A 26,918-nucleotide genomic window follows, 5' to 3' on the forward strand; every position below is an offset into this window, starting at 1 on the left:
ATAAGAAAATACATTGATACATTGTCACTGTTCAAACTACCAGTATTTAACACAATTAAAACACTCACTGCTGCCATATTTAATCACTGCTGTGCAAGTATCTACGACCCCTCTTCAAAGTGCATTAAAACCAGTAGATGCAGCAATGGCAGCAAGGGAGGGGGCAGGAAGACTAGGAAGGATATCAAGGGAATTCACTTTGTCTTATAATCATTTGGCACTCTACTAGTATTTAGTAATTAAGAAGAAATATCTCACTGAAATAGGCAAAGATATGACATCTGGTATGAGAATGATCACTCATCCAAAAACGAAATAATTCTAAAGCTAAACAGACCAGGCTAAGAGTAGCAAACAATTTCACATGCTTACTACGTGCCAGGCATAGTATAAGCCCTTTATATATTATTAATGTATTTAATCCTCACACCAGCCATGTGAGATAGATACTATTAATATCTCTATTTTTACAGATGAGGAAAATGAAGCCCACAGGGGTTAAGTTGCTTGTTTAAAGTCACAAGTTGGTAAGAAGTAGAGAGAGACGGTGAAAAGTGAGAGGTTTAAATATATAATCCTAGACTTTCAATTTTAACAATTCCCTTCTAAAAGTGATCTAGGCAACCCTGTGTTGAACATAATGTCTGACACACTGCAGATGCTAAACTGAGTGACAGTACTTAAAGAGGAGTAAGTGAAAAACTTTTTAATACTGGTACATACCATTGTCATTTCTAACTTTGCCCATAAAAAGAGGAATGTGGTAAGAACAATCAAGACACCCTTAAAGCTTTCGAAGTTTACAAAACCCAAATAATTGAAGTGAAGAGGAAAGGGAAGCTCACTAGAATATTTTAAAGATGAATACTACACAGACTTCAAAAAATTAAGTGGGATTCTGCATGTTGCAATGGAAAAAAGTACTGCACTGGAGTGCATAACAAAGATGTGACCCTGGGTGAATCACTTGACGTCTATGAACACACATCCCCCCGCCCCCGCCCCCCCCCCCACACACACAGGTGTCTATAGCCTTTCCCCTTTCTAATCTGCTGTGTTTGAACCTCTGAACTGGAACAAGTATCCAGCTTTCCAAACTCCCAATCTGGACTCCTCCATGCCACCACCTCCATTTGGAGGCTGACTTCTGCCAACATGGGCTGAAGGCTCGACTCAAAATCAGTCCCACTCATAAATTAGAAAGGCTGCAGAGAGGTCCCTCTCTAGAAACTGTGTTCTGTAGCACTTTTAGGGATACCCAGGCCCCACCTGGCTGGGGCTAAGGCGAGCTTCTTACTAACCAAACGGTTGGATCCTCCTCTCTGAGTGAACCCAGGCCCAAATTGCATCGTGGCCCATAACCAGTGCTCAGATCACATGAGGGCCCGGCTCACCCCCTCCTAGCTAGGCCCATACTTACCACAGGGCCAGCGGCTCCGTCCTCCGCTTCCCCAGAGAACCTTTAACGTCAGCTGTGCGGCGGCTTGGCCAAAGTGTGCGCCCCAAGTTCAAGTCCGGCGGTCGGCCGGCTGCAGCGCCTCGAAGGCCGCACTGAAAGACCGGGCCTGCATGTGCTTCCGGCGGACGCCAGCCAGTGGCAGGCGGAGCTCCATCGGCACCGCTGATTGGCTCTCAAATCCCACGGAATCGCAATTCTCGCAGGGGCTTAAAGCCTCGCGCTGCCGAGCCGTCACTGAACGAGTCTAAATGTGACAGTGAGGGTCCGGCTTTGTTTGTTTCACTTTTACCTAACTGAAGAGTTAAATTATCTATGTATATTCACAATATGTACCAGCTCTTGCTTGAAGTAGGAATTCAACGTTTTATGAATGGTCCGTTAGTATTTGCGGGAGTCAAATCACGTCAGTAAAAGAATAAGGCAACTAATTCTGTGGGCAAGACACGGTGCCAAGCAACTTGTAAGGACAAACACTGACCTGAAGCTCCAATTTTCTATGAGTTATAAGCCAGCTGGGGCAAGATTTAAGTACATTAAAAGTTAAATCATTATAAATGAGCTACATAAAAAGTGCAATAATACAAGAACGGACAGCGAGGTTGCAAGCTACTTGTTAATCGCCAAAAGAGCAGAATAGAGTATGAATAGAAACAGAGAGAATGAGCGAGGGAGGGAGATATAAAGGAGAGGACTGGGAAAGCTATAAGAAGACGAGGGTATTGAAGGCAGACAGGTAAGAAAGTCAAAGTCGTGTTTAGGAAAACGTGAGAAGGAAAAGTAGTTTACCTGTGGTTACATAATTAATTCAGTGAGATGTGAGTGGTAAGGCTGTAGCAGAGAAATAGGAATATTAAAATAATTTATTAAATTTTGTGTAATAGGTAAGTGTGAGATTTACCCATATTCTTGTTCTCTGGAGCGCTGTCCAATACAACTTTCTGCCATGATGGAAATACTCAGCGTAGACACTGTCTACTAGCCGCAAGTAACTTTGAGCCTGTGAGGTGTGACTGATGCGACTAATTGAATTTTTTTTAATTTTAATTAATTTTATTTTAATTTTAATAGCCGCAATTACCAGATGCTTGAATGAAACTACTCCTAGTGGTACCTATGTGTTCTGTCCTGTGAGCTACATATTTAAAAGATGTATGTCATCAAATTGAATCAAAAGGGAAAACAAAAATCTGGTGTTAAATATTATTCTCAAACTCAAAGACATGCAAACTCAAGAAATAAAAGGAGACTACTATTTATTGAGTAGCTACCACAAGCTAAGTGCTAAGTGCTAAGTGCTTGCATACATTATCAGTAGTCAGTAGCCTTACAGGATGGGAAAAAAATGGATACTCTGGACCATATTCCTACAGAACAATCTGAAAGTTACTAATTGATCACCAACAAGTATCAGTGGTAAAATCTAGTAAAAATTTGCAAATAAGGCAAAACATTTTTACTTAATTAAATGTAATGTATGATGACTAATCTCAATAACCAATAAGCCTCATTGTAATTAGATCATAGTTTGGAGAAATTTTGGAAAACGATGACAAGAATTTACTATTTTATCCTTGCATTTCAAAAATAAGTTACAATATAATCTCTTGTTTTTTAAAAAAAAATTAATAAGAACTTCAGAAGAAAAAATTTCAAAGGAAATCTGAATTTCATGTGAAATTCAGTGTCTATTATTCTAATGTGTTTATCATTCTAATAACTGTGCATTATAGGCTATGTGTTTTATTTAATTTAATCTGCAAAGGCCCAGCATATCTTTTCTCTAATATAAGACAAATTAATATTCATTCTTTCAAATCTCAGAATTTTCAGCTGTTTTAGTTACATGTGATTCATGTTCAAATGTGATTTTATATGATTTGAAACATGACAAATCTGTCATTATTGAGTGATGAAAATGTTCTACAATTGTGATGGTTGCACAACTCTGTGAATACTAAAAACCATTTAAATGAACACTTTAAATGGGTGAATTATGTGATATTTGAATTATATCTTAGTAAATCTGTTTAAAATAAATAGACAAGTCAAAGAAAAACATATTTACTATAATTTAGTAACTTATAAGTAAATTTCTTATTTTCATTGAATATGTGGTATTTCACATGATTAAATGGTAAAGAGAGTTTGCTTTCTCAGCATTACCCAATATTTCTGATTCTGGTTTTGTTTTATCCGATCTTTTATCCCTTCTAAAATAAAATTAACTGCTCTAAAATTTTCAGGATACCAGTCAGTAATCTTGTTCTACTAAGGATAGAAATTTCCCAGTAAGTGCAGTTTAAGAAAATTATACATTTTCCACTAGATGGCACTGGTGGAAAATAGTATTGCTAGAATCTGCACTTTCATCACATCAATAAAATTATTACATTACCACATTGTTTTCATTCACTTTTATTGGTCTGGGTAAGATAAAGAGAAGTGGAAAGTTAAGATACTTCCTTAACTTGCTAAGCTCCAGGGTAAACAGAGCCCTCATTTTACAGATGTGGACCGTAATGCAAGGAGAAATTGCCACAATTTTGTGCTAAAGCCTGAGTGAGAACCCAGAATCCCTAACTCTCAGTTGCCATCATACAACTATACAATATCAAGAGTGGGGGAGTGGACACCATAGTGAAATGGAATAAGAAAATTAATCTCCATCGTGCATTGTTTGCATATTATCTCATTTGATCACTAAGCTATTAGCTCCATATATGTTATCTCAAATAATCCTAACTAGACAAGCCCAATCTATTAACTTCATGAGACAAGGAGAGTGATCATTTTGTTTAACACATATCACTTGGGTATAGCACAGTGCCCAACACATAGTAGACAGTCAAAAACATTTCTGGCTGAATAGAATGGAGGAATTAATTAAGCTTGACAACTATGCTATTTAGTAGGTAATATTATTTCTACTTTACAGTTGAGGAAACTGAAGCTGGAAGCATGAGGTAATTTGTCCAAGCTCACACAATTCAGTGGCAAAAGCATTTAACACAATCTGATATTACTTTGCATTATATATTTTCATGTAAGACTTCCACAGTAGAAAAAAAACTCTCTGAGGGCAGGCATCATGTCCTTCCATTTCTGCATTGTACGTATAGCTCCTTGCACAGAGCCTGGCTTACGGTTGGCACCCAATGAACAGTATTTACCTATTTTCATTCATAGTAACCCTGGACTTGAACATTTAAGAAGCTCTGCTCCTGAACCATTTTCTGATTTGTTCCTTTCACTTCATTCCAGGGCCACTGCCTTGTTTCTGGATTTCTGCCAGTTTTATGCCGACCTCTCCTCAAGGCCCATTAACAACAAGCCTTAGAAGTCAGTACAGATTTCCCACTTTGCTTGTACCTTAGGATTTCTCCTAGTTCCACAGCTGCGTGTTGCATTCTTTCTGCCCTCAAACCTCCCACGGTTGCTTCTGGGAGTTGAGTAGATCAGAAGATGGAGTTGTTTCTGGTTCGGGCTCTGTTGTTTGTTTTTCTATTACCTTTTGCTACTCCATGGGCCCCAATTCCTCATCTCAGTTTTCTCAACAATGAGGCTGGAGTTGGATGATCAGCTCTAAGACCGAACAGTTTTAACTACGTCCTATAGAGCTGTCCTAGTGAGCTTACCACCACGGTGGCAAGGTTGGGGGAAGACACCATGGGCTTTAGGAGTGGGGTAGAGCCAGCGACGGGAAAGCCCGCGCACCAGACACTTCTAGCAACAGGGAACCAGGATCACACACCTGGTGCGTGGGCCTTGGCTCCGCGGGATTGGCGCCGTGGACTGCGGCAGGCTCCCCCGGGCCGCTAGGGGGCGCTGCAGCTCCCCGACCCCAAAGCCGGCACCCTGCGTGGCCGGCCTGCGCCGGGCCCCAGACCCTTCCGTCTTCCGGAAGCGGACGCGAGGCTGGGAACGACTGGGTGGGCAGCTGAGGCAGTGGTGGGTACGCGGGAGCGAGGAGGAGTAAAGGGGTGCGGGCCTGGCTCCCGCGCCGGGGTGGAGCACCATGGACGAAGCGGGGAGCTGTGCGAGCGGCGGAGGCTTCCGCCCGGGCGTGGACAGCCTGGACGAGCCGCCGAACAGCCGCATCTTCTTGGTGATCAGCAAGTACACGCCCGAGTCGGTGCTGAGGGAGCGCTTCTCGCCCTTCGGGGAGATCCAAGACATCTGGGTGGTGCGGGACAAGCACACCAAAGAGTCCAAGGGCATCGCATTCGTCAAGTTTGCCCGCAGCTCGCAGGCCTGCAGGGCCATGGAGGAGATGCACGGCCAGTGCCTCAGCCCCAGCGACACCAAGCCCATCAAGGTGCGGGGGCCGGGTCGGGGTGCCCCCGGGGGCGGTGTCAGGCTGCGGTAGGGGTGGTACATCCGCTCGCGGGGGCGGACTGGGCAGCACCTGGCGTTTCGGGGTGGGGGGAGGGGAGGGGAGGACGGCGTTGCAGAGAGTGGTCTTGCGGACGGCCTGCCGGCAGGTCTGCACTGGGGTGCGGGGGGATGCAGAGAGAACGTCCGCTCCCGGGTCGGACCAGGCATCTGCGGCTACTCGGGCTGCAGAGCTGCGGTGGGCGGACCGCCCCGCACCCCCGCCGTCGCTAATCCACTGCCCAGCTCCGACCCTGACCTACTTTGAGGACTTCTCTGATCCTCCTCTCTCAGACCTCGCGGTTTACCGTGTATAAAAACAAGTAACTTTGCTTTTTCTCAGGTAGGTAAGATGCTTAAAGACTTGATAAAAGTACATGTAACTGTGGCCCTCCCTTGTTAGCCATTTTCCCAGTACCAAAGTATGCATGTATATAATTTTTTAAATATATAAATATATTTGTTTATTTATTTATTTATGGCTGTGTTGGGTCTTCGTTTCTGTGCGAGGGCTTTCTCTAGTTGCGGCGAGCGGGGGCCACTCTTCATCGCGGTGCGCGGGCCTCTCACTGTCGCGGCCTCTCTTGTTGCGGAGCACAGGCTCCAGACGCGCAGGCTCAGTAGTTGTGGCTCACGGTCCTAGTTGCTCCGCGGCATGTGGGATCTTCCCGGACCGGGGCACGAACCCGTGTCCCCTGCATTGGCAGGCGGATTCTCAACCACTGCACCACCAGGGAAGCCCTGAATGTATATAATTTTTAAATGCAGTTGATTAAAACTGCTACTATTGCATATTCATCACACTTTTGTAATCTTTACAAATTATTTTAAATAAACCCTCCTTGTGAAGGTATTGATATCGAGGTTTTGCTACTGTCACTTTTCTCTGAAAGCAGACCAAGGTAAACTGCCTTAAGAAGAGCCAAATCATTGTGATGGCAGTGTAATTGTATTAATATTAAATGCCTCTTTGAATACTCTTAATTAATTCTGGTGGTATTTATATTAAGTTTCCACACTTAACTTGTCTGTAAAATTAATATACTGACACAGGGCAGGAAGGGTGATTTTGAGGGTTATTTGACTTAATCTATCCTTTTAGCACAGAGCTGGTACAAGGGAAGCCCTCAGTACATCTTTTTTGTTTATCCATAGTAGCAGTCTCTGTAGGCCTTCCTTGCAAAAAAGAGAGGAGCCTAAGAATACACCAACAACACATTAGACAATAGACATTCCCTCTCCTCCCGCCTCCCAAACCCTCTGAGTCAGGACAGATCATCAGTGAAATTAAGTGTAAGGCCACAGTATACACTAGATCAGGGGGTGGCAAACTTTGTCTATAAAGGGTCAGTAAATATTTTAGGCTTTGTGAGTCATACACAGTCTGTCACACATTCTTTTTGTTTTTTAACAACCCTCTAAAAATGTAGAAGCAATTCTTAGATCATGGGCTGTAGAAAAACAGGAAGCTGAAGTTTGTTGGCTCCTACACTAGGTTGATAATTTTCATCTCCTTCCAATTATGATCTTAGCAGGGAGGATTTTTTTACTTTGAATATAGTATAACCACAGAGGTCTTCTTGGAAACTCCCCAAAATGCCCCAAATTTGAAACCTATAGACCCCCCCCCCTTGCCTTCATTAAATTCCTATAAGAGAAGTAAAAGTTCCAGCACTAAAATGTATCCCCCCCTTTTCACCACAGAGAAATTAAATGATTCCCAAAGATAATTAAAGCTTAAATTTTGTTTTTCACATTTTTGTCCACTCAGTTTCAGCCAGAGGGTTGTTGCACTAGTGCCTTAGCTAGACAGTCTAAATTCATTCTTCAGCAGCTTCAACTTGGGCTGTCTTCTGCTGGAATGTAGTGGGGTTTTTTGTTTTGTTTTGTTTTGAAGTATTTCCAGTTAAATTAATTCACCTTCAGTGTTTCTCATGTACTTTGCTTTTGCAACGTTCCAAAGGCCCTGCAAGACAAATAAGAAAATTTTAATACCAGGCCTACAGCCAGAAAAGACTGTCCAAGTGAGACTCATTCTGTGAGTGATCAGCTACATTATCTTGAGGAAAAGGGTAAACCTAGAAAACAAGAGAAAAATCTTAGTTCTTAGCTTTGCAAGGATTTAGAGCCCATAGTCTGTGAACATAAAATCTCAGGAGAAATCATCCAGTAGGTGGTTGATTATTATACATGTTTTCTACTTAGATATTGTCATCTTTATCAGAAATTTGAAATGCTTCAATCTTATAAAATTTAGAAATTTGTGATCTGATGGCACCTCCAATCACAAATCTTACTTGAAACTCTTTTTTTTCTCCTAGTGTCTTCCCGTACTTAAAGGTTCCCTATTTGTATTTCCCTATTGACCATCCATTACTGATACATGCACTGGACTAACTTTCTAGTGAGCCATTTCTGTGTTACTTAATACTCTACTACTAATACCTTATACAGTGCTTGGCATGTGGTATAAGTTTATCAAAGGAATAACTGGAAGTAGATGCTATCTAAGGGTGTATCTCCAGCTGTATCTTGTAAGCAAGGTTCTACACCTCTGTGACAGCTGTTTTCCAAGCAAACATAATGACCCTCTTTTTCAATATTTCTAAAATCCCGTGGCTCTATAAATTCTTTGTCCCTTTAGTTGCTGCCTTCTCCTCTGGAATTCCATAGGTTCAGGTTTTCTCATACTGAATGGTATACAGCCCCCCTTTAAAGACAAAGAAGAAGAAGAAAGGAAAAAAATACTCAAGGGCCCTGTCTGGTGATTTACATTATTTTTATTACATTTCTACAAGTTATAAAAAATAAGAGTAGCCATTAAAATTCTTATGCTTGTAGCTCTAGGAACAAATCCACTATCATAGTTAAAGATTTTACATTCCTCTGGAATAATATAAAACCAAAGCAATTTTATGAATTAAATAAAAGCAATACCACAAAGCAAATTAAATTCTAGGTAATAATCTAATGTCACAGATAATATATCAATAAAACTAAATTACTAATAGAAAAATAGAGCCTCAGTCCATTCTGTGCATTTTCTTGCTCACATAAGTCATTCAGGTGGTAACTGAGATGATCCAGAATATGGTTATGTTACCTTTTTTTAAGGATTAATATTAGAAAGCAAACAATTAAAAATACGACCATCTAGACTTAAACCCAACTGTATCAATATTAAATTAAACATAAATTGGCTAAACACTCCTATTAAAAAGCAGGGATTGTCAGGATTTTTTTAAAAAAGGCCAAACTAAATACTGTTTACAAGAGATGCACTTTTAAGTATAAAGATACAAAGCGGTTGAAAGTAAAAGGATAGAAAAAGCTGGTGTGATATCAGACAAAATGGTCTTCAACAGGAAGAGTATTAACAAGAATAATTTCCTAAAAATAAAAATATCAATCAAAGAGTACATAACAATTCCAGATGTTTATGTAACCAATAATAGAGCTTCAAAATACATGAAGCATTATTAATAGAACTAAAAGGAGAGATAAATTCATAATCAGATTTTTGCACTCCTCTTAGTCTCTGATAGAAAAAGTAGACAAAATCAGTAAGGATATGACATTTTAATAACACTATTAATCAACTATATAATTGGCATTTATTGAACACTACCCAACAAGTGCAGAGTACACGTTCTCTTTCAGTGCACTGACTATTGCACTGACTGTTGCTCTCTTTCAGTGCACTGACTATTGCTCTTGGTAAAAAAAATACAAAGGAAAAAAAATTCGGAAAAAAAAAGTGCAAAGATCAGTGTTATCTCATAAAAAGTCATTGCAATAAAGATTGCTTTAACAAAATGTTTTTTGATAAGACCCTATTACATTGCATTTAACCTAACATGAATCCCATACTAATAATGAAGTAAGTATTCTTAAGGAGTAGGAAAACAGTTGACTGATATTTCCACATTATTCTTTGGGTTTTGTTTGTTTCTTAGGTTTTCATTGCTCAGTCCAGATCATCTGGAAGTCACCGAGATGTTGAGGATGAAGAACTTACAAGAATATTTGTTATGATACCAAAGTCCTACACAGAAGAAGATCTACGGGAAAAATTTAAGGTACTTAACATTTTCTAATCAGCTAGCGTTCTTGGTAACTTAAAATCTTACATTGGTTGTACAATTACTAAATCTTGTTTTGTTTGAGTTAGATCATTAGATTGGTGGTGGAGAATTAAATAACTATTTTTAAGTCATCTATTTCAATCTAGTTATTAAATATTAAAACTAAAATAAGTTAACTTTTTAAAAATGTATAAAACCTGGAAAATATTGATGATGGTGTTTTTCCCCCCCTTTAATGAAAATACAGATTCAGGAAAATGAAGTATAAAGCTCAGAGTTTTAAGTAAGGTCTCATACCTAGTAGGTGGTGGAGCCAAGATTTATGCCGAGGGTGTCTGAATCCAGAGCCCGCTCTTGGTCTTGAAATTTTCAAAGCACCCTCTTAGCACTCCTCTCTATTGCCTCTCATGGAGAGATGGGGCAGGCAAGCCTGAGTGTGTGAACTGTGTTATCTCGCATTTGTTACAAGTCTGTGTGGCATTTTGATGTACTTATTCACAGAAAGACTTATCCTCTATAGTTTTTGTTTTAAAATTAGGCCTCTGAAGGAATTATATTTAAAGGAAAAAAAAAAAAACTACCTACAACTCTGAACTATAGCTAGATTGTAGTCAATGAAATTTGGAGACAATTTAAAATTTCTTTTTAGCCATTGACTTTTATGAGCAGTGATACACTTTCACAAAAACTATTAAAAAGCAATTTTTAAATTGTCTTGAGTTGTAATTTTTTATTCTTTTTCTACTAATCTTCCCAGTACTGAATCACGTGGACAACAAGCAAGAAAGAAAACAAGTAGTAAAAAGTAATTTTCAAACTTCCTCTATCCTACCCCAACTGAGGATTGAATAAAATACTTGAAAAATAACAAATACCAAATATATATATATTCCATACTTCCTCCAATAGTAAGAATAAAGTTTTTACCTTATATACTTATAAACTTTTATCTTTCTCTGAGTGAACAAATATGGCATTTTTAAATACATATATAGTAGTTAAGTTACTAATCGGTTACATGAAAATTTTATAAGATTAATAATAAACAGAATTTATATCCCGTATTTCTTCCAACATTAAAAGTAAACATTTACCACATATTTCTCACATGGAGTATTAACTTTCTGCGTGAACCAATGTATTTTAAAAATGTACTTCAAGAGGCACTCCTTCAGAAGTATACACAATCATTTATGTTCCTGTTAGAAGGCAGATAAATAATTATAGCTAATATTTACTGAGTGCTGACTATGTCCCAGACCCTCTATGTGCACTTTAGGTGTACTTGCTCTTTTAAACCTTAAAACAACCCTATGAGGTAGGTACAGCTGTTAGCCCCATTTAACAGCTAAGGAGATAGGCCCCATTTAACAGCTAAGGAGATAGGCAACTGCCCAGTTAATAAGTGGCTGAACCAAGATTAGAATAAAGAAGGTTCAGTTTCAGAGCCTCTGCTCTTAACCAACACTGAGCAAGACTTTGGAGCTTTCCAGACCATGTACAAATTTTTGCTCTCCCTCCATGACTTTGGCAAGTTATTTGATTTCTCTAAGGCCCAGCTTCCTTGTCTGTGAAATAAGCAGTATAATATATATATCCTTGAAGGGCTGTTATAACAATAAAGTGATATACGTAAAGCAAATGCTCAGTAAATAAAAAGTATCATTATTTTGGTTATGTTATTTGGTTTTATCATCATTATGGTTATTTTTCTAGTGCCTCATTAGTTTGTGACATTTTTATTCCATTATTAAAAGTAGCTATAAATTCTGATTTCTTTTTTTGGAAGCAAGAAGAACAAGTAAATTTTAAGTTAGTTCTGAAATCTGTTCAGTTATTAATTTTGACTCCTCTAAGATCATTTCTTTTAACTCTCATAGGTGTATGGAGATATCGAGTATTGCAGCATTATTAAGAATAAAGTAACTGGAGAAAGTAAAGGCTTGGGCTATGTTCGATACTTAAAACCATCACAGGCTGCCCAAGCAATAGAAAACTGTGATCGAAGTAAGGATGTGTTCATTTATCATTGTAATAGACATTTGAAAAAATTCGAATTATTCTAATTATAATCTAATACTGGTTTGTGCTAATAGCCATACCTGCTAATTTAGTCTCAGCAATGGGAGTTTAAATATATATAGTCCTAAGATGAAAATAATTTGGGGGCTGTGATTAGGCTTTCATTGAGGCACTATCTTGAAAAATATGAGCAACTGCATTAACTCAGTGAAAATGCTGTTGTCCTGCTTTGGTTATTATTTCTACAGGTTTTTGGGGTTTATTAAATTATTTAGAATTTTAAGTATTAAAAATATTGACCAACCCTTTCAGGTTGGGGTTTTTTAAAAATATTTATTCTTTATATTTTAAAGAAATTCAAGTATTCTGTAATATTTGTTTATATTTGACCTAAACCCTAAATAGAATTAGCTATACTAACAAACATATAAATAATAAGGATAGGATTTTCAAGGTTTGCTAGCATTGGGAAGTAAATACACATTGGGTTAATTTCAAGGTAGAGTGACATTATTCGGATCTTCTGCAGTTGCTGGTGTACATTCTGAAGAATAAGAATTCTAAAGAGGCCAAGGAAAATATTCTTTGTTGTCATACTTCTAGTTATATTGACCCTTAGAAATAAGATATAGAATGATTCAATTAGTGGGTTTCAGGATATTATAAAAATAGATACATACTGAAAATAATTATTGTTAATCAGTAGAACTCTTAGATAACCCTAAGGTATACACCAAAATTTTCTCTCAGATCCTTCTAAATTTCTCAATCAACCAACATTAACTGAGTACCTATGGTACACTCATCAATATAAGTAGAGGGATACAAATGGAATATATAGCAACGCTGGCATTTAAGGAATTGACAGCTGTATTGGGTAGCCAAGATCTAACAGGCAAAAAATAGTTAAGGAGTAATAGAGTTTTTAAAGCTCTATGTCTTATTTATCTGTTGCTGTCACCCCAAGGACCTAGTACTGCTGTTAGTAGTACTCAATATAGTAGTGTACTCAGTTGAGTAGTACTCAGTTAAGATTTATTGAGATCTCTAGCAAAGATACTGCCATTTATAGTAGACTCAATAAAAATTTGCCAAATGAGAAAATGTTCAGAAGTGTGTGATATAGCCTATCAATGGTGAAAAACAAGTGCACCAAATGAGCATGGGAATACATCTGGAGGTAGGATTTGCAACTGGTGTAGAGTAGGCAGGACAGAAGATGAGAGCAATGTTAGTAAAGACACAGAGCTAGAAATAAATGTCTTTGCTTAATAGCATGAAGGCAACAATCTGAGTAAAGCTTGGTATTCCTGTTGAGAAACAGGGACAAAGTAATCTAGGTACGTTGGAACCGTACACGGGAGGTGATGAAGAGTTCAAGCTTAGTCCACATTAGAAAATCCCTTGTAGATTGTTTTAAAAGGAGAAAAATAACAAAAACTGTTTCAGCACAGTTGATCTAACCACAGTATCAAGAGTGTATTTCCAGAGGAAGAATTCAAAGAGGCTCATTTTATCCTTTTTGGAACCACTGAATAATATGATGAAAGCTGTGAACCTTCTGCCTTGAAATATGCCCATGTGCACATACGAATAAGCATTATGTTTAAAGTTTCAGAGGGTTCATGAAACCTTCCCACCTTTTGAAGCTCATCGTTGGACCCCTAGTTAAAACTCTTATGCAGAGGCAAAGCGATCAGTTGAAGGGTTGTAATTAATTGACGAGAATCTAATTTTAAAACAGAGGCAGGGAAGTTGGAGTGAAAGATAACATCTTCTAGGTATATTTCAAAGGAAGAATCTTGATGACAGTTGGGTGTGAAGAAGCACTATTGGATTTTGATGTTGGAAAGCCTGAGAATGAATGATGATGTCATCTGTAGTAGAGGGAGACTGGAAAGGATAGAATAGAATTGCTGATCTTTCATGTCTACATTGACCCATAATTTGGGATTCTTGCTGTTTCTCATTTACTCCTTGCCATCTTTCAAAAAGCAAAGAAGTAGGTAGGTCTGGTGGAGATGGTTGTTTGTGTAGATTTTGTTTTATACAATTATAAAACTAAGTCAAGCACTAGCAATCAAGTATATTTGTAGGTGTGTTAAATTTGCTATAAAATTTGAAATTTATGGATTCTCTTTTTCAGGTTTTAGGGCAATCTTGGCTGAACCTAAAAATAAAGCATCTGAATCCTCAGAACAAGATTATTATAGTAATATGAGGCAGGAGACTTTGGGACATGAACCTAGAGTGAATATGTTTCCATTTGGTAAGTGGGCTATCTTTACTTTAATGGCATAAGTAGTGTATGCAATCTGATTTGGAGGGGTTTTTTTTAATACTCTTTTATCAGCAGTCTGAAGTTCACATAGTGAATAAAAGAATTTATAGGTTTTTTTTTTTCTTTCAAGAAGTTGGTCATGACACCTAATGTCATTATTTAACGCTTATTTTGTTTAACTTATTTCCAATTATAGTTTTTTATGGTTAGTTATGCATTATCTAAGTGTTACACTATGTCAGTGGCAGTGTTACACAGCCATTTTGGGGGGGTGAGCTGCTGCTTGTATGCAGCTGACCAAGAAATATGAAAGACATATACAGTTATCCCCTCAGTATGAATCCTAAAATTTTATCCCTAAATTACTGCTGCCTTAAAATTAGGGCTAGAGAAAGGAGAGGAATGACAAAAGTAGAAGTTAGAAAAGGGGGAAAATGAGTCATGAAAGTAAGACCTGTAAATGTTATTTGGCATAAACTTCCCTTTAGGTGAAACACTTGCCATATTTTGCAGTTTTGCATAGTAAACCTATTCCTGTGAAATTAGACTACACATTTCTGCTTATATTTCTGTATCAAGGCAGGGAAATCGGGAGAGTTGTCTGTTTTCTTGTCCTTGTCTCTCCTGATAGTGCTGATGACCAAGAGCATATTACAAAAGACAGTGCCTTTGTTCAATGCAGAGGACTTAATGACAGTTCATTTATTTTCTAGTATCTAAAATGTTAAATGACTCTTTGAATGTACAGAAATTTAAAGATTTGCTTTTTGTTTTATATTGTTGGAGAACAACAATCTGAATTTTCAAGTTTTGACAAGAATGACAACAGAGGCCAGGAAGCCATCTCCAAACGCCTGTCAGTTGTATCAAGAGTTCCTTTCACTGAAGAGCAGCTTTTCAGCATTTTTGATATAGTACCAGGGTTGGAATACTGTGAAGTTCAACGAGATCCGTATTCTAATTATGGTAAAATAATGTCTGTATTATTTTTAAATATACTGTGTTTTGTTAAACTGGCTTTTCTCCAGTGGCACTTTTTCTTTTTAATTTTTATTAGAGTATAGTTGATTTACAAGGTTGTGTTACTCTCTGCTGTACAGTAAAATGAATCAGTTATATATATACATATATCCACTCTTTTCTAGATTCTTTTCCCGTATAGGTCGTTACAGAGTATTGAGTTCAGTTCCCTGTGCTATACAGTAGGTCCTTATCAGTTTTTATAGATAGTAGTGTATATATGTCAATCCCAATCTCCCAATTTATCCTTCCCCCCACCTTTTCCCCCTGGTAACCATAAGTTTGTTTTCTACATCTGTGACTCTACTTCTGTTTTGTAAATAAGTTCATTTGTTCCAATGGCACTTTTTATGTCAGATACTGTTTGTATAACAGTTTTTTTTTTCTTTTTTCTCTACCTTAAACTTTCAAATATAGTGATACCTCAATAAACAAATCCCTGGGAATATATCTACTTTATAGAGTCATTTATTTTTTTTAAACTGTTTTAACGCCCATAAAATAGAGCATTCTCTGTTTCCAGTTGTACAACAAAAATACCTTAGAATAAGGTCTCTTTCTGTACTTCTCATTAATGCTGGGCAAAGTGATAAAACCCTTAAAGTTTTCTCCTCTTCCCTAAGTCTCTTTTCTTAAACTCTGTACCTCAGAAGAGAACTCCTTCCCTTCATTTCAAGCATTTTAATTGCCCTACTTCTCTCTCTGCTTCTCCCCACTCTTAATAGAAGCAAGACTCTAATGCTAGCCATTTGAACTTGGTAACTGGTTCATTGATTAAACCTATTATCTAGTGTTAGGTTAATCCATCTTTGTATTCTTGTAAGCCTTTTGATTTTTTTAAGGCTTTTTTAAAATGCCCTAGTGGTGTAATGGGAAAAGGTTAGCATTCCATTTTGCAGCCAACGAGTGGTGCAAATCCCAACAATGACACATAGTTGTAAGACCTTAGCAAATTGCTTATTCTATCTAGTCTCTCTTTACTCATCTGTAAAATGGGATTATTAGTACCTTCTATGCCAGGGTTAGATAAGAATTAGAAATAATATATATAAAGTATCTACTGCAAGTCCTGGCACATAATAGGCACTCAGTTTGTTAGTTTTTAAAGAATTGGAGGTGAGGGGTGGTATAGAGAAATCATATTGGCATCTCTTCCAGTACTATAGATATACTTGATTTAGTCATTTTAGGGTGTCTTTTTATGGATGTTGAGGGGAAATAGATGAGTCAGATTATATAGGCTGACTGGCCTAGAGTGTCCACACCCTTTATACAGACACTCCCACATAATCAATATTACTCTACCCAGCACTGGTCTTTTAGCAGGACCCACTAAAAAGTCATTGACCTACTTTGTACCATCTCCAACTTTAACCCAGTCTTATGCTATCTTTTTTTTTTTTTTACTATTAATTTATTTATTTTTATTTTGGCTGCTCTGGGTCTTACTTGTGGCATGCAGGATCTTTGTTGCAGCATGTGGGATCTTTTTTAATTGCAGCATGCGGGATCTTTTTTAGTTGAAGCTTGTGGACTTCTTAGTTGTGGCATGCAGACTCGTAGCTGCAGCATGCATGCAGGTTCCCAGAGCAGGGATCGAACCTGGGCCCCCTGCATTGGGAGCTCAGAGCCTTACCCACTGGGCCACTAGGGAAGTACCTGCTGTCATTCTTTGTTGTGACTCTGAGGCACACATTTTGTGGGTTTTGGCATATCTGTTATTATATTCATATGTAATTATATTTGTTTTGTATTTTCTTTCCTTTTTATCTGGTCCTTTGAAATGTATTTGTTCCTTTACCTTCTCTATTGTTTCTCTGGTTGGATGTGTCTGATAAATATGTGTATCATTGGAACACCTTTTTATTAATAGAGGTATCATATAGTTAGAATCCTATTTGAATTAGTTTTATATGTTCATTTGCTTCTGAGTTTCAGTTTCATTAAAATGTTGAGATGCTTAGATTTAGAGAGGAACATTAAATTAAAACATTGTTTTTCCCAAAGTGAGTTATAGTATAAATGTATTGTGAAAACCTTTTGGTGTGTTACAAGCTCCTGGACTTGCCATGTAAGGTCTCCTTTATAAAATTTTCCCCCCCTGTAGCATCACCTTCCTGAATTGAAATCTATCCCCTTAGCTAAAAGGGCTTCAAAGGAATGTGAAATATGTGACTTTTGATCCGAAACCCTCTGTTCCCCTGCTTTTTGGTTTTACTACATATATCACTTTTTCTCTGTCTACCACTTCAGCTAGCCAAGATGACTATATATTCTTTTCATATATCACTTCTCATTTCATTTCTTACTCACTATGATAGGGAAAATTTTAGAATTTCAAAGTATATTTCAAAGAATGAAAATTTTAAGAAAAACTGGTTGGCTTTTAGGTGTATCTCTGTCATATAAGAAAAGCCAAGATCTTAAAATTAAATTCATTGGACAGAACTTAAGCTAATGATACCATTTTTTTTTTAAATATCATGTTCATATTTTTACCAACATCTGGTTTATACTTTGTTTTATAGGAACACAGCTGTTGAACACATGTATAAGAGAACTTTGTTTTCTGACACATTTGATTATATATTTACTAGTTGTGTGATATTAGTGTTTTTCTCTGTTGTTTCATTCTTATGGCAACACAAACTTTAGATACTGAATCTGCTTTTTTTCTAATTCCTGTATATTCTCTGCTTTGTTTTAGGTCATGGAGTGGTTCAGTATTTTAATGTAGCATCTGCTATTTATGCAAAATACAAGTTACATGGATTTCAGTATCCTCCTGGGAATCGGATAGGTGTTTCCTTCATTGATGATGGGAGTAATGCAACAGAGTAAGTACCATTCCAGGAGCTAGCCTAAAGCCAAGCTTTGGGTATATGTGATATGACTTGGAGAATAAAAATAGAAAACAGTTGACCTCTCAGGTGAGGAAGTCACACAAAAGAAGTTACTGTTTAGAGACTGAATATTTCTAGTTTTCAGTAAATTACCAGTTCTTATCTCCAGTCTCCTTAGAAAAATGGCAACGCAGATGGTAGCTGCACAGCTTGCATCAATGGTGTGGAATAACCCAAGTCAGCAGCAATTTCTGGTAAGTAGGTAAGAATTTAACCTTCACAGTAGTATAAATAAATGTGGCCTTTGTTTATTACCTGTGTAAGAAAATTTTCAGAGATATAGTAAAAGACCACAAAGGTGCCATGATACACATCTCTTTAGCTCTTGACTTAAAAATCCCTAAAGTGCAGTTTTTCTTTTTTTTTTTGTTTTGAACCTAATTCTTCAACAGCAATTTGGAGGAAGTTCTGGATCACAGCTGCCTCAAATCCAGACAGATGTTGTACTTCCATCATGCAAAAAAAAAGCCCCTCCTGAAACTCCTGTGAAAGAAAGACTTTTTATCGTGTTTAATCCACATCCTTTACCTTTAGATGTACTAGAGGATATATTCTGGTAAGATTTCAATTCCACAGAGTTACATTTTAAAATAATATAATTTATTTAAACCAGTCATTTAAGCAGTCTTGCACTCTTGAAGCTTCCTGTGTCCAGTACATTTCAGGTACAGATGATTCGTTCTGTGGTTTAAAAAAGTTCTTATTTATATCACCTTTTAAAATATATAATTATTTCCTTCTCTTCTTTGTTATTTACATGTCATAAGTCCCCACACAGAATTTCCTTTTATTTTGTTTTGAAGACATAAAACATGGAGTATTGTTTTGAAAAGTTGCATACATAGAATGAAAAAATCATTTGTTTCTTAATAGAAGGTACATCTGTATAGACCTGTCCTCTAGAATTCAACTGAACAGTGTTTATTAAGCATCTTCTATTTTGTCAACACTCTATTGGACCCTTAAGGATTATATAACTACATTGAGTAAACAATTACTTGATTGTAAGGAAGAATGTGTGTGTGTGTGTGTGTGTGTACACGTATATAAAATAAGTGTAAAAAGGGGGAAGACTCTTGTTTGTTTTTCATGTAACTTCTTTAACCTTAACTTTTTCTTTTTGGTCTTTTTCCTATTTGCCGTACAACAATGTTAGCGAATTTATTTAAAAGATAGATAGAAAGCTTGTTAAAGAACTTCACAAAATATCAGTGATGTGGTTCAAGTATTTTGATTTTTATTTAACCAATTTATTTCGTTTATTTTTTGAACCTCTCCTCTGTACCAGGCAGTCACTGTGCTAAGTGCCAGAGACATTGTGTAAACAAACAATTATATTACATAAACAAGATAAAATAGTTCTTGTCCTCTTAGAACTAATCTCATGTAGGAGACAGATAAGGGAATAGGAAATTACAACCTAGAGAGGTTGGTGTTGTGAAAAGGAGTATTCAGGCTGTGAAATACATAGGAGGGGCACCCGCCTTAGAAACTCAGAGAAGACTTCTTGAAAGAAGCAAGGTATAGTGGAGGCCTGGAGGATAAAAATAATTTAACCAGGGAAGAAAGCTGGGCATGTGGGTGGTTATACCTGCCAGAGAGAACGTGGAAGGAGGTTGTTGGAATATGGGATTTGAGAGACTGAGGGAAGATGAAGATGCAGAGGACAAGGACCCAAGTCAAGAAGGGCCCACAAGCTATGTTAGGGAGTTTGTCCTTACCCTGGAGGCATGAAGAGCAGCTGAAGGGACTTTTAGGGAGGAAATGATCATATTTGTGTTTTAGAAAGATCACTCAGTAGACAGGATAGAAAATAGATTGGAGAAGGATAAACCCAGGGGGCAGGTAAACTAGTGACGAAGGTATTAGAGTAAACTAAGAAAAAGATAATGATGGTGAGAATGAGGAAAGAGATCTGAGTGATAATGAGGCGAAACTGACTGATACAGGAAATGTTTAAGAAGGAAGATTGACATTATTAGAGATTGGACGTGGGGGAAGGAGTGAAAAAAGGAGTCCAGAATGGACCCCAACTTTTAGATCTGAGCATCTGTACTTACCAATTTCAGTTGATCTTTTTTTTACTTTGTTTCAGTCGTTTTGGTAACCTGATCGAAGTTTACCTTGTGTCAGGAAAAAATGTGGGGTATGCCAAGTATGCAGATAGAATAAGTGCTAATGATGCCATTACTACTTTACATGGAAAGATCCTGAATGGAGTCAGACTTAAAGTTATGCTGGCAGACTCCCCAAGAGAAGAATCTAACAAACGACAAAGAACTTACTGATTCTTGAGGTATGCTCTTTTTAATCTAAATTCTAAAACACATTGGCTAAATAGTGTAACGAAAGGAATATGTATAGAGTTTCTTTTTAAGGATTTACAAGTTGTTGGTTAAAAGCACTGTGGCTTAAAAGTTTGCTGATAATTTTACAGTATATTTTTTAAACTTGAACTTTTTAAACTTAAAAAATGTTTTTGATGTTTACTGGGAGAATGTCTTTGTCCTATAAAATAAAATCAGATTTCAGTTTAGAAAATTAAATAGTATTTGTGTGTGTGTCTGTGTGTGTGTGAATGTCTTAGCTATTAAGAATTGGACTTTACTATATGGGTACATAAACTTTAAAATTGGAATACTTCTAAAGATTTTTAACTTGAAGAATTAAGTCTTGAGTTATGAATTGAGGTAATTTATGACAGTCTTTATAAAGAATGTCTTGACATTCACTAGATGCCTAAAAAGCAATACCAAATACAGTTGACCCTTGAACAGCACAAGTTTGAGCTGCATGGGTCCACTGTGGACATGTGGATGTTTTTCAGTAGGAAATACTACAGTACCACATGATCTGAGGTTGGTTGGGTCCGAGGTTGGTTGAATCTGTGGATGCAGAACCGTGGGTAAGGAGTATCTGCGTGTATGGAGGGCCCATGATAAGTGATCCTCAGATTTTCAACTGTGTGGAGGGTAGCCACCCCTAACCCCCACATTGTTCAAGGGTCAATTGTAATGCATCTTTCTGAACCTTTTGAACCTAAACGTTGATGTTTTTCTGGACTCATATTTGTGAGTTTGTACATTAAAACTGCACGTTCAGAAAATACTCTAATGTGCATATATGTATTTTCAAAAATAACCTTGATAATTTACCAGAAACTCTTGTCAATTATAAGTAATGCTACATACAGCCTTATGAATTCCTTTTTCTTTTAGTTTTAAGAAATCAAACCTAAATTTCTATTTCTAGGACAGCTCACATCTCCACGGTTTGGGGAAACATTATTGAAAGTTAGAAATGTTTGATTCTTTCACTTTTTTATTCTGGAAATGAATCCTGAATTTCAGGGGAAGCTGAGAGCTTCCCCATTCCTACACACACACCAGCTTCCCAAGTCCACTGCTGGTCAAATAGTAGCAGTTGGCAAGCACTTTAGAGTCAGTTTGAAGTTACTGGCTTGAAAGCAATTTTCTTTTCACCAGGTTTTCTTTCTGACCAATTATGAGAACTAGCAAGTATCAGAATGAATCGTCTGAATTCTAACTGCTGATGACCTTTCCTCTGATAGAGCAGGTCAAGTGATTAGTTCCTCCTTGCAGAAGGCAGTTGTCAATAGGAAGTGCCTTTTGGGCCCATTATGAATAATCTCAATTTAGAAATGTTTTCAAATGTTTTCTTTAATTACAAAATCCACTCCCGTTACTTCATACAATTCAGAAATATTAAATTTGCCAGTGAAAAAGAATTAGCAAGCCTTTCTTCTAACAAAGCAGTTTTTTGTGTTTACAAATAAAACGTTAAGAACTGAATTCTGTTTACACAAGCTGTCTTCTAAAATAGCATGCAAAACTGCTTATTCATGTCTGAGTCTTTCAAAATATAGATAACAATTCTTACTCTTATTCGAAGAATCTTTGTCCTTAAAAAAGGACAATAATACTAACTTCTTAGTATGGGGAAAATATATAAATTACTCCTGTGATTGAGCCTTTTTAAAAATAATTATTTATATAGTATAGAGAATATTAGACTTAAAATCAGAAGATCTGAGTTGGAGTTCCAGCTCTGACACTTAACTATGATTTGGCAGATCTTTTCACCTTTCTGAGGCCGAGTTTTTCCATAGGGTTATTGAGAGAAAATGAGTCAGCAAAATTCCTTATAAAATAAAATTTTAATATGCTTTGAAAGTGTGAGCTAAACTCGTGCATTGGTGACTTCAGTGAAACCTTTATGTCATCTCATCAAAAGAATCAGAAACTAAGATTAATGATACAAAACTACCTTCTGGCCAGCAAGTGTGTGAGAATGAAGCTTTATAATATCACATTTAAGTGATATGCATTCATCCAATTCCCTACATTAGAAGAAGTGCATATTCTTCAGCATGACTAGTCATGAAATATAAATCTATCCTTTTTCCCTTTATTGAGCTGTTATAAATATTCAAGGCAAAGGTAAAGTAGGGTCAGATTAGTTGAAAATGGTAGGACATAATGAGCTATATTGGTTTTGAATGTCTTCTAGTTGCAGCACGGCTTTTTTATTTATTTTTGCTTCAAATCCCCATTTACCGTGGACTTCATAATGAGATTCACCTCTTTTGTTGGTACGTTAAATAATGTATTATTTTAAGGTTCAATAAAATAGTATGAAAGACTTTTCTAAGTTTTACATGATTGTAACCATTGAAGATTTTAGGGGAGATGGGGGCCACTTTTTCATTTGTTTCTTTAATTTTGAGAGAACACGAACACTACTCATGAAGGCAAGTTCCTTTTGTCTCTGAGGAATAAGCCTAGGATTAACTGAGCCATGGCTAGGAAATAGGAGAAGAAACTGGTCTAAGAATATCACTTTGAAAATAGCTGAGTTCTATTTTGAGGTGGATCTGATGTGCAAAATGTGTTTCTTCTTCTATTTGAGGAAAACAGAAATTTTAGTATTTTAGAGCATCCTGATTTTTATGTGTGTGTTTTCTTATAGGTCCGTTTCCTTCTTTTTTAATCACATAAAACAGTTTGTACAACTGTCACTTTTTTCACTTCCTATGTTTTGTATCTTGACATATTGTTTTGAGGAAAATCCCTCTGAATTTTATCCTTGTTCCTCAATTATGATTGAACAATTATGGTTAATTGAGTTTAGCTACCCAAAAGAACAAAATATTTCAGTATACATGCTCTAGTTGGACTCACGGTTAAGAAGACAGTTATGAACACCCACTCATCAGCCTGGTGTGTAGGGATAAAACCCAAAGCTGTCATCCTCACATGCGTGATTTTTGTATTAATTCGCAACATTTTCCCTCCAGAAATTCACTACCCGCTTGCGTCATCCTTCTGAGTAAGTTTGATTTTGCTTATTTGGGGGCATCTATGATTAAGTAAGCAGGTAACATTGGGTATACGAAATAAAGGAATAACTCCTAACATTTTTAGGTATACTATATACAACAGCTATTTCCTTTCAGGTGATGATTTTCATACTTGTGTTGTGTTCTTTCTACAGAACAAAGACTAATGACATAATCCTCAGCTGACTGACTGAAAATGTGACTGGACGCACTCCTTGTGGACAGTTGACGGCTTTTTTTTTTCATATACCTGATAGTCTCTGCACAACATTGTTTTGTCTTGGGGAGCAGGGATCGTTGACATGTATTTTTAAACCACACGTTAATGCTAAAACTAATATAGTAGTTGTTTCTTAGAGCAATATGTTGTTATGTGTGGCAGAAATAAAGTTTTCTTTGCTTAACTAAATCATGCCTTATTTATGTAAAAGATCAGAAATGAAAAAACTTAAATGTCAGTGTTTAGAATTTGACTAAATGACATATTTCATTGATTTTGAGATGCACATTTGTTCACATTTTTACACTTCTGACATTGGAAATATTTTGATATCCACTGGTGTAATTGACAACCTCTTTTTTTCTTTCTTAGTGGAACATAAAGATGCTGTTTTCAATCAGTTGCATCTTAGATTCAATAAAATATGATAATTGCTACTCAACCTACACATACAGATTGGCTCCTTACACTTACTCTAAAGCAAGAGCCAAAAGACATATCATTAGAAATGATTTTTTTATACCAAGATACAACAGTTTGTTGGTAATCTTGTACAGATATTTCAAGATTTTTTTTTTTTTTTTTTTTTTTTTGGCTGCCGTGGATCTTCGTTTCTGCAAGCGGGCTTTCTCTAGTTGCAGCGAGCAGAGGCTACTCTTCATTGCAGTGCGCAGGCTTCTCATTGTGGTGGCTTCTCGTTGCGGAGCACGGGCGCTAGGTGCGGGCTTCTGTAGTTGTGGCACGTGGGCTCAGTAGTTGTGGCTCGTGGGCTCCAGAGCGCAGGCTCAGTAGTTGTGGTGCACGGGCTTAGTTGCTCCACGGCATGTGGGATCTTCCCAGACCAGGGCTCGTACCCATGTCCCCTGCATTGGCAGGCGGATTCTTAACCACTGTGCCTCCAGGGAAGTCCCTTTCAAGATTTTAGAGCAGTGGTGATAAGGAAAAAAAAATTTAAGTTATCATTGATAACATGTTTAAATAAATATCAGTGGCTTTGGTAGGTGGACATTTTCCCTTTATAAGTACAAAACATAATGGCCTCCAAAAATATATATAAGCAATTTTCAGAACAGACTATGATAGGAAGAATAGTCATTTCATAAAAGATTTAAAATTAGGAGCCTACTCTGCTTGTATTTTGAAATTCCAAGAAAAAAATTTTATCTGCTCTTGAGGTGAATGATATGTATCAGAAAAGGTATATCTAAGTCAAGAGTTTGGCACCTTATAAAAAATAGACATTAAATGGCATGCAGTTGTTAAAACATCACTTAATTACCTCCGCATTATGCCTCTCACATCCTGAGTTAAATTAAAAATAGTGAAAAGATTAAATTGACTGAGCATAATAGCATATTTCATACTTGGACATCTCTCTGCTAAAAAATTAAAATCCTTTTTTGTTTTGAATCAGTAATTTTAATAAATTTAGACAAGAAAATATCCTGTCTTATCTTCCCAGGCAAGACTTACTGAACAAGAATTGAACCAAGTATCTTTCTGTGAGCCAAAGGCCATATTTTAAAAAGGAAGCAAATGGTGTCTTTAGAAATGAAAAACTTAACTGAGGAGAGTTGAGGATTAATTCCCAATAGATAGATTTATTCATCCCAAACTCATTTACTGCACACATAGTTCCATTTTCACAGATTGGAATTAAATTGTGCCTTGTAGGTTATCTGACTGTAACACTCAAGTAATGCTTGAGTTCCCCTGAAAATATTCCTGCCAGGTGGTTAATCTAAATATGTAAAAATAGGAAGCTCCCTACTGCCTACCTAAGTCCATTGCATCTTTGGTTAATCCCCATAATTGACATAAAACCTGATTCCCTGCTATTTTACTTGTTAGTCTTTTAAGTTTTTCACTGGACCCTGTTGAAGTTGTCTATTTCACATGGTAGCTGTCATATACCCTCCTGCCCTCCACTAATTTTCTAGTGCAGATTAAATGACCCCAAATTTTCTATTCTGCATTTAAGTTCAGGTAGCCAGTTCCAGCAAACCGTCGTTTCAGTGAAGTGCCTCATCTATGTTTATTTCCTTGAGTCCTTCATATAAATTCTAAAAAAAAAATGTATACATGTGTACTCTGTCTACAAAACAGTTCTTTGCTTTTACAGGGTGAGTTTCTCTTGTGTTTTCTTTCCCAATTGCATGCCTCAGTAAATAATGGTTACTTTGGCTTCAGTGTTGCATTTAATCTTAATCCTCTTAATCGTTTAACCTTATTCCTGCTTTCCTGTCTCTTGCAGTTGATCCCTAAAACTTTAAAAGCCGGAATGTCACATTTTTCTTAAAATGAGGAAATTCTAGAACCTAAGAAATAGCATTTAATAATCTAGTGCTTATGTCTTCACCTAAATGTTTACTTCTCAAATGCACTTTTGGTATATGAATATAATGTATAGCTATTTCGATACCATGCATACGTCAGTTACTAAAATTGCCAACGTAGTGGGGTTTTTATTAGGTATGGGTTTTTTTTACTTAAAATGCTAAGCAATACAGATCAATAAACTTCTCTTTCAAATAAGTGGTTTGCATAATAAATAACATTTAAAATAAAGCCCGATCAAACTTGCTTGTAAATTTATTGTCAGGTCTTTTATGGCAGATCACAGATGCTGAAAGCAGCTATCAGATTTGCTGCTTCTAGAGCACCATGTCCCAAACTATGTTCCTTGAAATAGTATTGTCTTGAGAGAAGTCAATACGTATTCTTTAGGAAAGAAATTTTCATGGTCCAATATATTTAGGAAATGTTCAGTTATTTATTAGTTCACAGGTTTTTTGACCGTGAAGCTTCCAGGGCCTTTAATATGCTAATATACCACATCCCTGTATCTCTAAAAGAGGACCACAGTTTGCACTGTGAAATAAGTGTGTTTTTAGAGGCACCAGTATTACAAGGAATAGATTTTAGAAAAGATCCGTCTGAAATTTAGACTGTTTTTTATTCATATGGTATGGTGTGGTTTTATTTACAAGTTTATTTTTTTTAACTTTTTTATCCCACCCTTGATAAAAAGTTAATGCAAAATACTAAGGAAATTATTACTCTAAAATTGTAGCTTTCTCAGAAATTTGTTCTCAACCTACTCAATATTAATGGACAGAAAATAGAAATAAGAGACTTTACCACTAGGTGGTGATAAACATTGCCACTCAAAAACAAAGTGCAGCATTCCAGTGTTAT

The 26,918-nt window shown here is 36.8% G+C and overlaps 1 protein-coding gene across 2 annotated transcripts; it reads left to right on the plus strand.

The window, feature by feature from the left end:
• Window positions 1–5,300: 5,300 nt before the first annotated feature.
• Window positions 5,301–20,437, plus strand: RBM45 (RNA binding motif protein 45). Of its 2 annotated transcripts, none has more exons than XM_082466757.1 (9): window positions 5,301–5,774; window positions 9,787–9,909; window positions 11,796–11,922; window positions 14,084–14,203; window positions 14,996–15,184; window positions 17,946–18,075; window positions 18,251–18,335; window positions 18,534–18,697; window positions 20,237–20,437. In XM_082466757.1, the coding sequence occupies exons 1-9, from the start codon at window positions 5,475–5,477 to the stop codon at window positions 20,427–20,429; spliced, it is 1,431 nt and encodes a 476-aa protein (XP_082322883.1). In that variant the 5' UTR covers window positions 5,301–5,474; the 3' UTR covers window positions 20,430–20,437. The 2 variants fall into 2 exon arrangements, with proteins under 2 accessions (XP_082322883.1, XP_082322884.1); XM_082466758.1 differs by having other exon boundaries at window positions 5,303–5,774; window positions 14,084–14,206; window positions 15,005–15,184.
• The last annotated feature ends 6,481 nt before the right edge of the window (window positions 20,438–26,918 follow it).

This window comes from Balaenoptera physalus (genome assembly GCF_965194825.1).
Source record: "Balaenoptera physalus genome assembly, chromosome: 6".
In the NCBI taxonomy this organism is placed as follows: Eukaryota; Metazoa; Chordata; class Mammalia; order Artiodactyla; family Balaenopteridae; genus Balaenoptera; species Balaenoptera physalus.